At 40.5% G+C, this 16,374-nt stretch overlaps 1 protein-coding gene and 1 long non-coding RNA gene across 2 annotated transcripts; one reads left to right on the top strand and one right to left on the bottom strand.

Annotated features, from left to right (window-relative positions):
• The first annotated feature begins 1,030 nt into the window (after nucleotides 1-1,030).
• Nucleotides 1,031-15,729, top strand: MFAP1 (microfibril associated protein 1). Its single transcript, XM_034994744.1, has 9 exons — nucleotides 1,031-1,286; nucleotides 7,439-7,658; nucleotides 8,797-8,926; nucleotides 9,197-9,384; nucleotides 9,906-10,014; nucleotides 10,117-10,277; nucleotides 11,583-11,742; nucleotides 14,880-14,969; nucleotides 15,064-15,729. Exons 1-9 carry the CDS (start codon nucleotides 1,208-1,210, stop codon nucleotides 15,244-15,246), a joined length of 1,320 nt encoding a protein of 439 aa, XP_034850635.1. The 5' UTR covers nucleotides 1,031-1,207; the 3' UTR covers nucleotides 15,247-15,729.
• LOC118003659 lies at nucleotides 4,331-7,556 on the bottom strand. The gene is made up of 2 exons (XR_004677381.1): nucleotides 7,218-7,556; nucleotides 4,331-5,018 (listed from the first exon to the last, which is right to left on the bottom strand). It is a non-coding gene; the product is annotated as an uncharacterized LOC118003659 (long non-coding RNA).
• Nucleotides 15,730-16,374: the final 645 nt, after the last annotated feature.

Here is a 16,374-nt window from a genome sequence, read left to right as displayed (position 1 = left end):
CTGTTTCCCTGGCATGGGTCCTCCATTGTTCCTTGCTCAAGACTTGCCCAATTCTATTTCCTCTCCCAGCCTAGACCCAGTTTTACAATACAGGTGAAATAATTTGAGAACTAACCCTATTAACAGTAACATCAGGGCCCTCCATGATCTGATTCTTGCCAAACTCCTTGACTCAAAAATTACTGATAAAATCAAACTTTTCAGTGTTTAATATATACCATGCTATTTCTGTACTTCAAGACTTTTTTCATGCTGTCCCATCTCTCCCTGCCACAACACTTAGGAAATCCTTTCTATGGCCAAATGTGTTCCGACTTCCAGTAAGTCAGTATTTTTTTTTTTTTTTTACAAACCCAGCTAGTAAATTGTGATTGCTTCCGTTACCAAGCCCTAGAAGACTTCCTAAGTAAAATTCAAGCCTTTAAACAATATTCCATACTCCTTAGAGAGCTCAGGCCAGTAAACACAGCAAGTACTTAATAATTACTCGTGTACTTCTATACAAACACTGTCTAGCCAGGAATGTTTTAATAGACGGTCTTCAGAAACTAAAAAAACTGGAAAGCCAAAAAGTACACTGTTCTGACTTCAGGCATTGCTCCAGGACCCTTGGGGGATTTTTTCTTTTTTCATGGCAGTAGCCTAAATCACCACCGGCTGCCCTCGCGTGATGACCAAAAAATACCTCACCACAACCCACTCAGCCTCATCAACTGAGCTAATCAGGTGCTGTTAGCAGGACTTCTATTCTCATTAAACTCCAATTCTGAGCTTTCAATAGTCTGGACAAACTGCCCTTCACTATCTGCTCAATTCCTTATTCATCACTATCCCATTTTCCTCGGGTTCAAACCAAGGTAACAAAAGAAACCCGTAATTCGGACCTGCCTCGCCACAGGATTTTAACAGCAAAGCCCAATGGGAAGCAATTTCCCTCCAGAAGCGACGTCCAAACACTGCGAGACGGAAGACGCTAGAGCCGCCTACGACCATGCGCAGTAACAGACTCGACGTCCACAATCCCAGAATTCTCTGGTCGATTATTTCCGGTTTCTCTAGCTCAGCCGTAAGTGCTGTTTCTCTCTGTCGCGCAGCGGTGTCCGGTGCCTGCAGAAGGGGGTTTGGTTTTTTTTCTGTTCGTTGACGTTTTTGCTGTTCACTCTTTGGAATCGCTGAAGTTTCTGGAGTCACCGCCGCTGCCATCAACATGTCGGTCCCAAGCGCACTCATGAAACAACCGCCCATTCAGTCTACGGCTGGGGCCGTCCCGGTTCGCAATGAGAAAGGTACCGTGCTGAGCCTTTTTCGAGTCGGATCTTACCTCTTCTTTCGCCAACCTACTCCACACCTACCCCAGCAGACCACCCCAACCCTCCGACCCTTAAGACCCTGCCCCCTAATTTCTTCGACTTTTCCCATCAAACTCGCACCCGATCGCGTTGCCTGAAGGGGGGGGAAACAAAACCCACTTCCATCGCAACTTGTTCCTATTGCCCGTCTCTGCCGTCGCAGCAAGCATCCCTCTTCCCTTGGTCTCCACCGATAAATTAGACTAATATACATAGTGAATGCCTGCTTTTGCAGGGCGTTGTGCGGGGTACAGTTCCTCTTTTGTTATCCATAGCGGTCTGTTTATGCTGCTTTTATAACTCTTATCATTAGTTTATGTCTCTGTCTCCCTCTACTGCATCGTAAGTTCATAACGTCCTTGAGACAGGAACCGTGTCTTATTAAACTTATCGCTTTTTTTTTTAAGATTTTATTTATTTACCTGATAAAGAAAGAGACAGCGAGAGAGGGAACACAAGGAGGGGAAGTGGGAAAGGGAGAAGCAGGCTTCCCGCCCAGCAGGGAGCCCCCTGCGGGGCTCTATCCCAGAACCCTGGGATCATGACCCGAGCCGAAGGCAGACGCTTAATGACTGAGCCACCCAGGCGCCCCCGTTTTATTGCTTTCATCCAACGCTGTGACTGTATTAAGTTGAATACACACTTGTGTGAGGTAGTGCCTTTAACCTTAAGGAACTCATACTGTAGTAGATGTGAGACATGCAAAAATAGGCACATTTTAAGCAGTGTGCGATTCCTGTCACATAGGTGATATAAACCAAACAATGTGGAAGGATAGACAAGGAATAATCTCTTCAGATTGAGGTAATCAAGGAAAGCTTCTTGAAGAAAGTGGCATATAAATTGATCCTTAAAGGATGAGTAGGATTCCAGTGCAGATAGAAGAAGGAACACTGCCTGTTTGAGGGGTTAGACTAAACAGTCCCTTTATTCAGGAAAGATTTTGGAAAATAATATGAGTTCTTTTTTTTTTAATATACTATACCTATTCTTGTGCAACTTGCCTTTTTTCTTAAATTCAAGGTGGCTTTTGAGAAGTACCCTTTGATACATATAGAGCTAATGCATTTTAACTACTTATAAATTCCATTGTGTAATTAAACCAGTTTATTCACTACTAAGGAACAGTTAATTGTTGTGTTGTTTTTTTCTATTATAAACAGTGCTGTAGTTGTCCTTTTTTTTTTTAAAGTAATCTTTATGCCGAACGTGGTCTCAAACACATGACCCCGAGATTGAGTCACATGCTCCACCAACTGAGCCAGCCAGGCACCCCCTGTAGTTGTCATTCTTAAATGTCTCTTCAGTGCACTGTGTAAGAATTTCTCTAGGGTAGACTCCTAAAAGTTCATCAACCTAACTAGCTATTTCCACTTGCTCTCCACAGTGGGTTGTGAGAGCATTAAGGGTTTGTATTTTCCCATATATTCATCTGCACACTTGGTTGTATCAGATTTTTAAATTTTGCCCAATCTAATTATGAAATATCTTATTTTAATTTGCATTTCCCTGATTACTAGTGAGACTAAGCATTTTCATGCATTTATCAGCTCTCTAGGTTTTCTGTTCTCTGAATTACCTGTTTTTGTCATTTACCCATTTTCTTTTTCTTCATCCCAAATCTGTCCTTTTTCCTGTTTTGTTTTGTTTTTTTGGCTTGTCTTTTCACTTTAATTGTGGAGTTTCCCGTTTCATAGGCATTTTTAATTTTAGTGTTATCAGATTTATCAATTTTATCTTTTATAGCTTGTGTTGTTTTGTATACTGTGTAAGAAATCCTTGCCTATACTAAGATCATAGATATTCAGATTATAATTATTTTCTATCATCTAAGTGTTTGTATATACTAAATAGGATTAAATACACAATTGTGCAAGACACATCTAATTTAAGGAGCTTATAATCCAGTAGGAATGTAAGTGTTTAAGATGTGTTTTCCACACATGGGCTTTAATCCATCTGGAATTTTGTGTGTGTGTGGCATCAGAGATCTAATTTTACTGTTTACCTTATGGTTAACCAGTTGTCCCTACTGTTCCATTGTTTGACTAGCCCATCCATTCTCCACTGCTTTTTTTTTTTTAAGATTTTATTTATTTATTTTTATTTTATTTAAGATTTTATTTATTCATTTGACAGGGGATGGGGCACAAGCAGGGGGAGCAGCAGGCAGAGGGAGAGGGAGAAGCAGGCTCCCCGCTGAGCAGGGCAGAGCTCCATCCCAGGACCCTGGGATCATGACCTAAGCCGAAGGCAGACACTTAACCAACCCAGACGTCCCAAGACTTTATTTTTTTTTTGAGATTTTATTTATTTTTATTTTTTTTAATATTTATTTATTAGAGAGCAGAGAGCATAAGCAGGGAGGAGGGGGGAGAGGGAGAAGCAGACTCCCTGCTGAGCATCAGGGAGTCCGATGCAGGGCTCAATCCCAGGACCCTGGGATTATGACTTAAACCAAAGGCAGATGCTTAACTGACTGAGCCACCCACGTGCCCCAAGATTTTATTTATTTATTTGAGCAAGAGGGAGAGGAAAAAGCAGACTCCCTGCTGAGCAGGGAGCCTGACACTGGATCCCAGGACCCTGAGATCATGACCTGAGCTGAAGGAGACTCTCAATCGACTGAGCGCCCAGGTGCCCTGAGACTTTATTTTTTTAGATCAGTTTTAGATTCACATTTCCCATATACCCTTTGCCCCCGCACATGCATAGTCTCCTCCATTATCCTCCCCCACCGGAGTGATACATTTGTTGCAATTGATGAAACTACATTAACACATCATAATCACCCAAAGTTTACATTAAGGTTCACTCTTGGCATTGTGTATTCTATGGGTTTAGACAAATGTATAATGACATATATCCATTATTATGGTATCACACAGTATTTTCATTGCACTGAGACTCCTCTGTGCCCTGCCTATTCATCCCTCCCCCAACCCAACCCTTGGCAACCACTGATCTTTTTACTATCTCCATAGTTTTGCCTTTTCCAAAATGTCATGTATTTGGCATCATACAGTGTATAACTTTTTCATGTTGGCTTCTTTCACTTAATAATATGTATGTAAATTTTCTCTGTGTCTTATTATGGCTTGATAGCTCATTTCTGATTGGCACTGAATAATACTACATCGTCTAGACATACCATAGTTAGTTCATTCACCTAGCGGGGGACATCTTGGTTCCTTCCAAGTTTTGGCAGTTATGAACAAAGCTGAAATAAATATCAGTGTGCAAGTTTTTGTGTGGACCTTAGTTTTCAACACTGTTAGGTAAATACCAAGGAATGCAATTGCTGGATCATATGGTAAGAGTATGATTAGTTTTATAAGAAACCACCAAACTGTCTTCCAAAGTGGCTGTGCCATTTTGCATTCCCACCAGTAACAAATGAGAGTTCTTGTTAGTCCACATTCTCGCCAGCATTTGGTGTTGTCAGAGCTCTGTAGTTTGGTTATTCTAATACATGTGCAGTGGTATCTCATTTTATTTTGCATTTCCCTGACAACATAGGATTTGAAGCAAATATGCTTATTTGCCATCTGTGTATCTTCTTTGGTGAGGTGTGTTAAATTCTTCAGCCTCCCCTTGTTCTTCAGAATTGTCTTGGTTCTTTTTGGCCTCTTATTCTTCCATGTGATTTTAGAATCAGCCTGGGGACAACTATTAATGGAACTGCATTAAAATTATAGGTCGTGCATTTATTGATTAACTTGGGCACAGTTGCCATCTTCTCATACTTGAATATGATATATTTCTCCATTCATTTAGATCTTTTGTATCTTCCAATATAATTATATATTTTTCCTCTGAAAAGCCTTGTACATCATTTGTTGAATTTATTCCTTGGTATCTTGTAGATTAGTTACCATTGTAAATAGTATTTTTAAACTTCATTTTCTAATTTATGTAGCTAATGTACAGGTACACTTATTTTTTTTTTAAAGATTTTATTTATTTATTTATTTATTTGACAGAGAGACACAGCAAGAGAGGGAACACAAGCAGGGGGAGTGGGAGAGGGAGAAGCAGGCTTCCCGCGGAGCACAGAGCCCGATGCGGGGCTCGATCCCAGGACCCTGGGATCATGACCCGAGCCAAAGGCAGACGCTTAAGGATTGAGCCACCCAGGAGCCCCCGCTTTTTTTTAAACGGATACACTTTTTATCCAGCATTTATTTAGTATTCTAAATAAATACCTTGCCTGTTTGTTTTCTTGTATTTTATACATAGATAACCATAGTCTGCAAATTATGACAGTTTCTTCTTCCTTTTTAGTCCTCACCTTTTATCTCTTTTTCTTTTCTTTTTTTTTTTTTAAGATTTTATTTATTTGAGAGAGAGAAAACAAGCGAGGTGGATGGGGAAAGGGAGAAGGAGAAGCAGACTCCCTGCTGAGCAGGGAGCATGACTTGGGGCTGGATCCCAGGACCCTGAGATCATGACCTGAGCTGAAGGCAGACGCTTAACCGACTTAGTCACCCAGGCACCCCTTTCTCCTTTTTCTTATTGTCCTAATTAGAACCATAATAAAATGTTGACTAGAAGGTGTGATAGGAACAACATAAAGATGCCCACTGGTTTTTAAAGGAATGCTTCTAATATTTTATCATTAAGCATAATGATTATTGTATCTGTTGTTAAGATTATGTGACTTTAAATATATAAACTTTAGGGACGCCTGGGTGGCTCAGTCCTTAAGCATCTGCCTTCGGCTCAGGTCATGATCCCAGGGTCCTGGGATCGAGCCCCACATCGGGCTCTCTGCTCAGCGGGAAGCCTGCTTCTCCCTCTCGCTGTCTCTCTCTCTGTCAAATAAATAAATAAAATATTTTAAAAATATATATATATATATATAAACTTTAAATAGTATATTACGTTTGACCCCATTAATTTTCTAAGCTTAAGCTGTTCTTGTGGTCCCAAGCTAAATCCTTTGAAGTCATGATGGCTTAGAATTTTTTTGTTAGCTTTTACATTGCTGGAATAAATTTGCTATTATATTATTTAGTACTTTTTAATGTATGTTTATGAAGAGAAATTCACATAAAGTTTTCCTTTGAACTGTCCAGTTTGGTTATCAAAATTATATCCATCTTATAAAATGTTTTGGTCAGTTTTCACTTTATTCGCAGGAAGTGTCACTTTTTGTAAAACAGATGTTATCTTGGGGCACCTGTGTGGCTCAGTCGGTTAAGCAGTTAAGCATCTGCCTTCAGCTCAGGTCATGATCCCAGGGTCCTCACCAGGGAGCCTAATTCTCCCTCTGCCTCTGCCCCTCTCTCTCTCTCTCTCTCACCTGCTCTCTCTCTCAAATAAATAAAATCTTTAAAAAAAGAGGGGCACCTGGGTGGTTCAGTTGGCTAAGCATCTGCCTTTGGCTCAGGTCATGATCCCAGGGTCCTGGGAGGGAGCCCCATATCGGGCTCCCTGCTCAGTGGGGAGCCTGCTTCTCCCTCTCCCTCTGCCCCCCAACTTGTTCTTGCTCTCTCTAGTGCTCTCTGTCAAATAAATAAAATCTTTAAAAAAAGAGAGAGACGTTATCTTGCAGGTTTGATAGCACATATGCTAAAAGAAAAGGTAGAAATAGGTAAGATTAGAATCTTGAGTTATATGGTGATATAAAGGCTGCCATGAAAAATTCCAGGTGAACTAAAAAAGGGATTGAGCAACATTTTAATTTTCTGTTCCCACCTAAGTCACCCTTATGTGCTGGACACTGTTACAAATAATTCCCTTAAGGATATAATTGAGGTGGAATAGCATGAATTTGTGATGGATGTAATCGTCTGCCTGTCTGGGGGGAATTTTTTCTATTATTTCACCACCTGTCTTTTTCCATTTCATTGTATTCAAGCTCACCTTCTTTATCATTAGTGTTGGTAGTCACAAGAATATTTTCCCATGACTTGGTCTTGGCAGGAAAACACCATTAGATGAATAGATGGTTGGATAGCAGCTCTCTTCTTCTCCTGCTTGAACTCTTGCTTACCAGGAATATAGGGCTCTACCTGCAAAGGCAGAGGTTGAAAGACATTGGGAAAGAGGCTACTGAAACATAATAAGTTATCTTTATCACCCAGGTGAGATTTCGATGGAGAAAGTGAAGGTAAAACGTTATGTGTCGGGAAAGAGGCCAGACTATGCCCCTATGGAGTCCTCAGATGAGGAGGATGAAGAATTTCAGTTCATCAAGAAAGCCAAAGAACAAGAAGCAGAGCCTGAGGAACAGGAGGAGGATTCATCCAGTGACCCTCGACTGCGGCGTTTGCAGAACCGTATTAGTGAAGATGTGGAAGAGAGGTAATTATTAGGGTTATGTTTCCCTGGACCTAAACCCCCACAGGTTAGTTAATAACAACAATAATAGCTAATATTTGCCCAGTACTCACTATGTGCCAGTCTCTGTTCCAAGTATTTACTAATTCTTGTAATCCACCCAATAACCTTATGAGGTATGTATTATTATCCCAGTTTACAAATGGGGAAACTGAGGCACCAAGGAATCAAGAAAATAACATGACCAAAGGTATACAACGAGCAAGTGGCAGCCAGTAAACAGCAGGTTACCTCTGGTCCAAAGACCCTAACTAACTCACTAAGGGAGAAGAAAACACAAACCATTGGTTGGTTTGTTGGGGGGTGGGGGGGGTCTTAAAATTTGAGAAATTGATTTAATTCACTCACTTATCCTAAAGGCTAATGAGGGGAAATGACACCAATGAAGTAGGAAAAAAGGCCTGATGAATGAATGGTCTCAGGTAGGAAAGGGAGCCTCCCAATGAAGGGTTTCGTATGTTGTGTGTTGACTGAGACATTACCTTACAAAGTAGACCAGAGATCCCAAACTTTAACAGTTCATATTGTCCCAGGAATTTTCTCAGGGAGCCCCTAGGCCTATACAGTTCTGTTTATTAAGTAGTTAAAATAATTCAATAAATAGTCATGTCTTAACATTTAAAGCCATCTGAAAAATATAATATGCATAAAAGAAAAAACATTTTTATTTCATTCTTACATAACCATAATTACTTATTAGTGGGATTTGTGTGCCTCTTGGACACTGACTACTTCTCAAACCTTAGAATCAGATTGGCACTGTCACTCATTTCCTGTTCCATATTGATCTGCATGCAGTACTTGCTTTTTATACAGCCACCAAAAATCCAATTTCACAAAGATACAATGTCACTGTGCACCCATGTTTATTGCGGTGCCTCATGATGCCTCAGCTTACATTTAACGTTTTAGGTCCAACTTGACTATTTGCCCTGACACTTTGAATTATTTTCTTTTGTCTGCACCTCAGTTTCCCCCTCTCAAGACTTCAGTATTAATAAAAGCAAACATAACCTCCAGGTGCTCTACAACTAAGGAAATGTGGCTGATGCTCTTTCATTTTTGTGATATTGGTGTTACACTTGAAGATGCTATTTTTCAGATTGGCTCGACATCGGAAAATAGTGGAACCTGAAGTGGTAGGAGAAAGTGACTCAGAAGTGGAAGGAGATGCGTGGCGCATGGAACGAGAAGATAGCAGTGAAGAAGAAGAGGAAGAAATTGATGATGAGGTATAAAAAAGGAAAATGGGAAGTTCTTTCTAGGCCCAAGAAAAAGTTGGGGCCTGTTCTCCTTTGTTGAGGTCCCAAAGGCAACAAGCTTGCTGCTTTTGGCAGAACTCTGATCCAGGGTTCCCTATTTGTTGGAGATAGAATTGAAAATAAAATGATGTAAGTTGTATTTACTCATATCAGAATTTGTTAAATGTGATGAGGGGAAATAAAAAGCTTCCTTAGAGCACAGGTCATTGGGCTGACTGACTTGGACATGTGACTTGATAGGAAATAGAGCGGCGCCGTGGCATGATGCGTCAGCGAGCACAGGAGAGAAAAAATGAAGAGATGGAAGTCATGGAGGTGGAAGATGAGGGACGTTCTGGGGAAGAGTCAGAATCAGAATCTGAGTATGAAGAATACACAGACAGTGAAGATGAGATGGAGCCTCGCCTTAAACCTGTCTTCATTCGAAAGTAAGTATCTCACAAAACAGGCCTGAATCCACATAGTTACTACTTTCCTGGTCTGAGGATAGAAGCCTCTTTTCTATCTCATGCTCTTCTGAAATGTCAGCACTGAGTGAAAGTCTTCTGCCCAATTCCCTACCTGTGCAGACTATTTGCTGAGGAATATCATGGTGTTAACAGAGAGCCTGAGTTTGTTTTCACATCTCCCTTTCCAGTTAAAGAGCACATAATCTGCCCACGGACCTATAAAGCACAAAATTAAACTTGAAGAGTGAATTCCTAATCCTTTCCTAAGGGCGAGAAATCCTACTTACAGTCCAGCAGGTTCTTGCTATTCAGGCAGTTCTCACAGATGGATGGAGTTTTAATGCTCTGAATACCTGGGGTGACTCCCAATTTTGGCTCTTTGCAAAAAAAAAAGAGCCAGCAATTGTTGGGCTTTGTCTGATTTGGATGGGACTTGAGTTAGAGGACAAAGAGGTCCACTCTGAGGGCTTTGGGCAATTAACAGGACTTCTATGCTGCAGGAAGGACCGAGTAACAGTTCAAGAACGTGAGGCTGAAGCATTGAAACAGAAGGAGCTGGAGCAGGAAGCAAAACGCATGGCTGAAGAGAGGCGCAAGTATACACTCAAGGTACTGGGAGTGGCTGTAAGGATTGCATGCAAGGAGGAGTGTACTTAGGTTTATCTGAGGAAAATAAGGAAATCCAACAGGTGAATTGTTCTCCTTACCCAGATTGTAGAAGAGGAGACCAAGAAAGAGCTGGAGGAGAACAAGCGATCCCTGGCTGCACTGGATGCTCTCAATACTGATGATGAAAATGATGAGGAAGAATATGAGGCATGGAAAGTTCGGGAGCTAAAGAGAATCAAGAGGGACAGAGAAGATCGAGAAGCGTGAGTAATAAGATGGACCTAGAGTTTAATATCAGTAATGGGATGGGTTCCTAGTGGGGTAGGAGTGAGGTTCAACACCAACTGTGAGTTCCACTCCAGATTTCTTTATGGTTCCTGCAGCTGAGTGAGTTTTCCATAATTGGAATGTGGCTTATTACAATGAAATCAGGGAAAAGAAACACTTTGTCAGTGTTTCTCTGTGATAGAGTGCCAGCTGATACTCCCTGTAGTTTTCTAGTAGACACGCAGACATTATTCACTGTTATCAGTTATCTGTTCTTGCATAAAAACCCAGTTCAAAATTTGGTGACTTGAAACAACTGATTATTCCTCACAGTGTTCGAGTTTGCTAAGCAGTTCCTCTGCTGGTTTTACCTAGGCTCTCTCATGCAGTTGCATCCAGCTAGAGGATTGGCTGGGCTAGAGTGTCCAAAATGGGTTCATTCACATGTCCAGTAGTTAATGCTAGACTGCCTTACTTCTTCAGTGGGCTAGACTGGATTTCTTACCTAACAGTCTCATGGCAGTATTCCAAGAGGGCAAAAGTGGAAACTGGCAAGGTCTTTTAAGGCTCACATGTCATTTCTGCAAAGGGGCATGCATACTCTGGGGGGGAGAATTTGTGGCCTTTAAATAATCTGCCACAGTCACTATTGTTAGAGCAGAATAATTTCTGAGCTGCATCACCCATTCTTGAAAATTACTAGCAGTGAGAGGGTAATCCCAGATTACAAAGGGAAACCATCAGTAGAAAACTCTGTCCTCAGCCTGCATTTTCTAAGATTTTTATACTGGGTTTCAAGGAGTCCATGTACCCTTTAAAATTATATACAAAATTACATATATTTGTATTTTTCTGGAGAAAGGGGGTCTTTGGCCTCCTTCCCCCAAAAAGGGTTAGTCCCTGCAATCTAATTAATGATGGTAACCCTTGGTTTGAGACATGTAAATACATATACAATTACTTTAAAAAAATACCAATAAAATCTTAACATGGTTATGTTAAATTCTGATATTTTTTAAAGCCAAGTAGGCTTTTTAAGGAAGGGGAATTACTAATACTGCAAAATCAAGCAGTAATAGTATGTCTGAACTTTATAAAGGCTAGAATAAACTTCTGGAAGTTTGCAATAAGACCACCTCACCTTTTTTATTTGTTGGGCTCCTGATCTTAATTCCTAACAGGCAGTAGCTAGAATTAAAGTGAATAATGCTTGAAAGGAGGTGAGACTGCATTGTGTTCAGATAATTTGAGTCTCTCTGAAGCTGGAATGATACTAATAAATAATTTTGTTCTCTGCACAGGCTTGAGAAGGAGAAGGCAGAAATTGAACGAATGCGAAACCTGACTGAGGAAGAGAGGCGAGCTGAGCTTCGGGCAAATGGCAAAGTCATTACCAACAAAGCCGTTAAGGGCAAATATAAGTTCTTACAGAAGTATTATCACCGGGGTGCCTTCTTCATGGTAAGTGAAAAGGGAATGAGCTGTAGAAGTAACTTAGAACTTTTGAGTTCTTTTCTCCCCCCAAGTATAAACTGTCCTAGGATGTTACTTCTACTTGCCAATGATCAGTTTTCTCATTTGCTTTTTGCCTCTGAAGATACAAACCCAATAGGAAAAAGCACTGGCAACAGGATTTTACCAGTAGCAGCAACTGTTCTCTCTTTTGGCCCCAGCTATCGGGGGGAAATGGTGTAACAGAAGAACTAAGGAACTAAAAATAGACAGTGAACTGTATAGATAGATAAGATTATTTAAATCCCCAAAATTAATTAGATGTTACTCTTCATAGCAGAGTAAGAAGTTTTGCTTATGCAAATATTTGGGAGGCAGAAATTTAATTCACTTCATTCTGAGCTGACAGAAAGTGACTAAGCCTAACTAACCAATAAAAATGGTTTATTATCTAACCATTATGTGTAATACCATCAAAATTTTGTTCTTCATATAAAGACCAAGGTCAAAATAACAATCTGTTAACCCTGTATAAAGTGATGAGGACTTCTTCCAAATTATTTAGATGATACCAGTGATAATTTGTTAATGGAGAGATGTCAGGAAAGGGAAGCAAAGAATTGATTGCATTTATTACTGTAATAGCATGTGGTTTGTTAAATTACTACCTGATGCTATCCAAGTTTGAATCAAAAAGTAGACTCATTTTTTTCAAATGCTATTATCAAACCCTAAAAATCCCTACTACAGCAAGATTCCTGCCTTTCATTGTAGATACCAGTAAAATCTAAACTTCAGTGAAGGGTTCCTTATTCCCCTCCAAAATCAGTTTCAGTCTACTCAGCCGGAAATGTTTGCTTATTATGTAGTGTCCTAGCTCATGCAGTTTTCTAGATTGGAGTCATTGGAGATTATGAATTATTTCTTTACTGCTTTAAGGTCATTAAGTATCATTGCTTATACATTTGAGCAGCTTTAATAAGCTTCTGAGAGAAGCAGTGCATTGCTTCTAAGATAAGCTGGCTAAGATACATAAGGAAAGGTTTATGTAAAAGTCTTTTGGTGCACATACTCAGTGAACTCTCCTCATCTGGATAAGGAGAGTGAAGATAAAATATCTTCTGAGATTAAATGAGGGACTCAGCCTCTAACAAGGAGAAAAGTAGATCTCACAAAAACTGTCTTACCTTTAAAGCCTTTCTGTAGCTGAAGAGAATACTCCAAAAGTGTATTTGGTTGAAGGACTCAGCTGTTCCACAAAGCTTTCCTTAATCAAAATGGTACTGTTTTAATTCCTTTACCACATGTACAATTTGTATCATAACATTATAGTTTTACTAGTATGTTGATTTGTAACTTCTCTATAATTTTTTTATATATAGTCTATTAAGTAAATAACCTTTTGAGCATTTACTGTGTAGAGGGCACTCCTGGTTTTTGTTTTGAGGGGGGTGGTTTAAAGATTTATTTATTTATTTTAGAGAGAGAAAGCATGAGCAGGAGGGGCAGAGGGAGAGGGAAAAAGAACCGCAAAGCAGACTCCGCACTGAGTGCATAGCCCGATGTGGGGCTCAGTCTCACAACCCTGAGATCATGACCTGAGCCGAAACCCAGAATCAGACATCTAACTGCGACCCAGGCACCCATTTTTTGTTTTAAGTAGGCTCCATGCAGAGCCCAATGTAGGGCTTCAACTCACAACCCTGACATTAAGAGTTGCATGGTCTAGGGGCACCTGGGTGGCTTAGTCGGTTGAGTGTCCAACTCTTGATTTCAGCTCAGGTCATGATCAAGTGAGATCAAGTCCCATGTTGGGCTCTCCTCTGGATGTGGAGCCTGCTTGGGATTCTCTCTCTCCCTCTCCCTCTTCCTCTGCTCTTCCCTACTCCCTGCCTCTCTGTCTCTCTCTCTTAAAAAAAAAAAGTTGCATGGTCTACCAGCTGAGCCAACCAGGAGCCCCAAGAACACTACTGTTTGACACTGCTACAGGATATAAAATTATTGCCCTCAGATGGCTTACAACCTAAAAATGGGGTTAAGGCAAACATATACTATACTATGACATAAAGACGAATGAAAATACTGTGGGATTTCTGAAGAGGGAGATGTTTTACTTTGTAGGAGATGGAGAGGGAGAACATGAAGGAGGGCACATTTAAGATGTGTAGACTTGGGCGCCTGGGTGGCTCAGTTGGTTAAGCAACTGCCTTCGGCTCAGGTCATGATCCTGGAGTCCTGGGATCGAGTCCCACATAGGACTTCCTGCTCGGCGGGGAGTTTGCTTCTCCCTCTGACCCTCCTCCCTCTCATGTTCTCTGTCTCTCATTCTCTCTCTCTCAAATAAATAAATAAAATCTTAAAAAAAAAAAAAAATTTGTAGACTTGCTGACTTCAGTAGTAGACATTCCATGTGAAGGGACTAGGAGTGGAGGCAAAAAGCATCATCTGTAAAGGGAGTTGGCAAGGAGAGGTAGATTACAGCTATATGTTATTTGGCCTTGACTACTATAGAGGAGTTGTGCTTATTTAACAAAACAGAATCACTGGAAGTTTTTGAGCAAGGCAAAGGTATGAGGGTGTGTTTTAGAAACATTAGCCTAGTGGCACTGTGTAAGGTTGATTCTAGGGAAAAACTATAATAACCCAGGGAATTAGAATTTATAAGTGGAAACTCATTATGCACAAAGTTTACATAAATTTTGAACCTGAGTAATTGAGAAAATGTTGGTTCTATTAACAGAAGAAGTTAAATCAGGAAGAGCCTGGTTTGAAAAGGTTAGGGAAATGATTTTCACTTTAGGTATGAGTCTGAAGTCCCAACAGAATATCCAAGCTAAGCTATATAATGGGCAGTAGAAAATTCAAAATGAGATTTCAGAGGCTTCTACAGAGTTGAAGTCATATGACTGAATGAACATATTGAGTACAGAGAGAATACAGCCAACCTTCAGGAAACATCCACATTTAGGAAGAAAAAAGACAATACAAAGAGAGAAAGGAGTATCATCTCAACTACATGTAAGCTCATGAATAGGTTCAGTACCCTCATTCTTTGTATCCCTTGTCGTAGAGGTTAATAAATTAGTGGTTTGAATATATAGGCAATAAAAATCACAAGATTGGTAATACTTTTTTTTTTTTTACAGGATGAGGATGAAGAAGTATACAAGAGAGATTTCAGTGCACCTACCCTGGAGGATCATTTCAACAAAACCATTCTTCCCAAAGTCATGCAGGTATGGGGTACCTTAAGAACATGAGAGAGAAAAGTTATGTATTGAGGATGTTATGTTTGGTGGTATAACTCATAATCTATCCTTCCTTGATCAGGTCAAGAACTTCGGGCGCTCTGGTCGCACCAAGTACACCCACCTTGTGGATCAGGACACCACCTCTTTTGACTCAGCATGGGGCCAAGAGAGTGCCCAGAACACAAAGTTCTTTAAACAAAAGGCAGCTGGGGTACGAGATGTATTTGAACGGCCATCTGCCAAGAAGCGGAAAACTACTTAAGAGTTCAACTACTTCCAGCTGGTGAGACACAAGGGACTGTCTCAGCATCTGGTCCTTGATTTGCTTTTACCATTATTTACATGGCCCCTGTATCCAGCCTATTGGACCTACTGCCATACTTGTGACACTGGGCAATCCAGTCTTTGAAGGTGCTTTGTGAGGTTTGGACTCATGCTGAGAAACCCACAGAAAAGCACTATCCAGGTAGGATCAGAGGCTCCCCACTTAAAACCATTTCTGCAAAATCTTACGTTTCATCACTGGTCTGCTTCCCAGATTCACTTGGGACTATTCCAGGTTTCTTTTTCCAGCCTCTTAGCTTGGGTTATAAACAAGGGCATGTAAGTGGACAACGCTACCTTACAGTAAATCTCAGCTCACAGATCTCTGTTTTGCATTTTTGGTTGGAGTCAGTTTTTCTATGTGAACGTATTTTTTGATCCATTTATGTGTGTGTCAAGAAATAAAAGAATCATACACCAAGGGCGCCTGGGTGGCTCAGTCAGTTAAGCGTCCGACTCTTGGTTTCAGCTCAGGTCATGATCTCGTGGTCGTGGGATCAAGCCCCACATTGAGCTCCGTGCTCAGCTCAGAGTCGGCTTCAGATTCTCTCTCCCTCTGCGCCTGCGCCCTGCTCTCTCGTAAATAAATAATCTTTTTAAAAAAGAATCCTACACCAAGAGGTTTCTTTTGATACTGGAAATAAAATGGGCAGGCTGACAAGAATCTTCCTATGAAATAAAAGACCACAGAGAATTGTTGGGCAAAGAGTGTTTCACATTCTGATCATCACCTTTGATCTCAGAAATTAAGATGCTGGACAGGCTATATTCTAAGTGGCACCCAGATTTACTCCATGAGCAGATACATGTATGGTTTTCTTTGCTCTCTAAAATATAGCTGTATTTAGAACAAAAGTTTACTTATGAAATAGGGAAGCCAAGTACTTACCAGTACCCTCCACACTCAGCTTGTATATGAGGGTATAGTGTTTTCCAAGTTGCAATGTAATGACATCAAGCTAGAGTTAAATTCAGTGGTTTTCCACTTAATATTTATTACATAACCACCATGCACATGGCAGAGCACTAGGAGTCCTAGGGGTTATAAGGAATGACATTTAATCAG

The sequence above is a fragment of the Mirounga leonina genome, unplaced genomic scaffold, assembly GCF_011800145.1.
Source record: "Mirounga leonina isolate KUSES-001 unplaced genomic scaffold, KU_Mleo_1.0 Mir_91, whole genome shotgun sequence".
Taxonomy (NCBI): Eukaryota; Metazoa; Chordata; class Mammalia; order Carnivora; family Phocidae; genus Mirounga; species Mirounga leonina.
The sequence above is the reverse complement of the archived record's forward strand: the minus strand, read 5'-3'. Positions and strand labels throughout refer to the sequence as shown.

What these genes read in the sequence shown, in the direction of transcription:
- MFAP1 (XM_034994744.1), top strand. Translation starts at nt 1,208, where the DNA reads ATGTCGGTCCCAAGCGCACTCATGAAACAACCGCCCATTCAGTCTACG. An exon ending in AAACCTGTCTTCATTCGAAA is followed by an intron (nt 9,385 to 9,905) that starts GTAAGTATCTCA and finishes TCTATGCTGCAG; the next exon opens with GAAGGACCGAGTAACAGTTC. An exon ending in GGCGCAAGTATACACTCAAG is followed by an intron (nt 10,015 to 10,116) that starts GTACTGGGAGTG and finishes CTCCTTACCCAG; the next exon opens with ATTGTAGAAGAGGAGACCAA.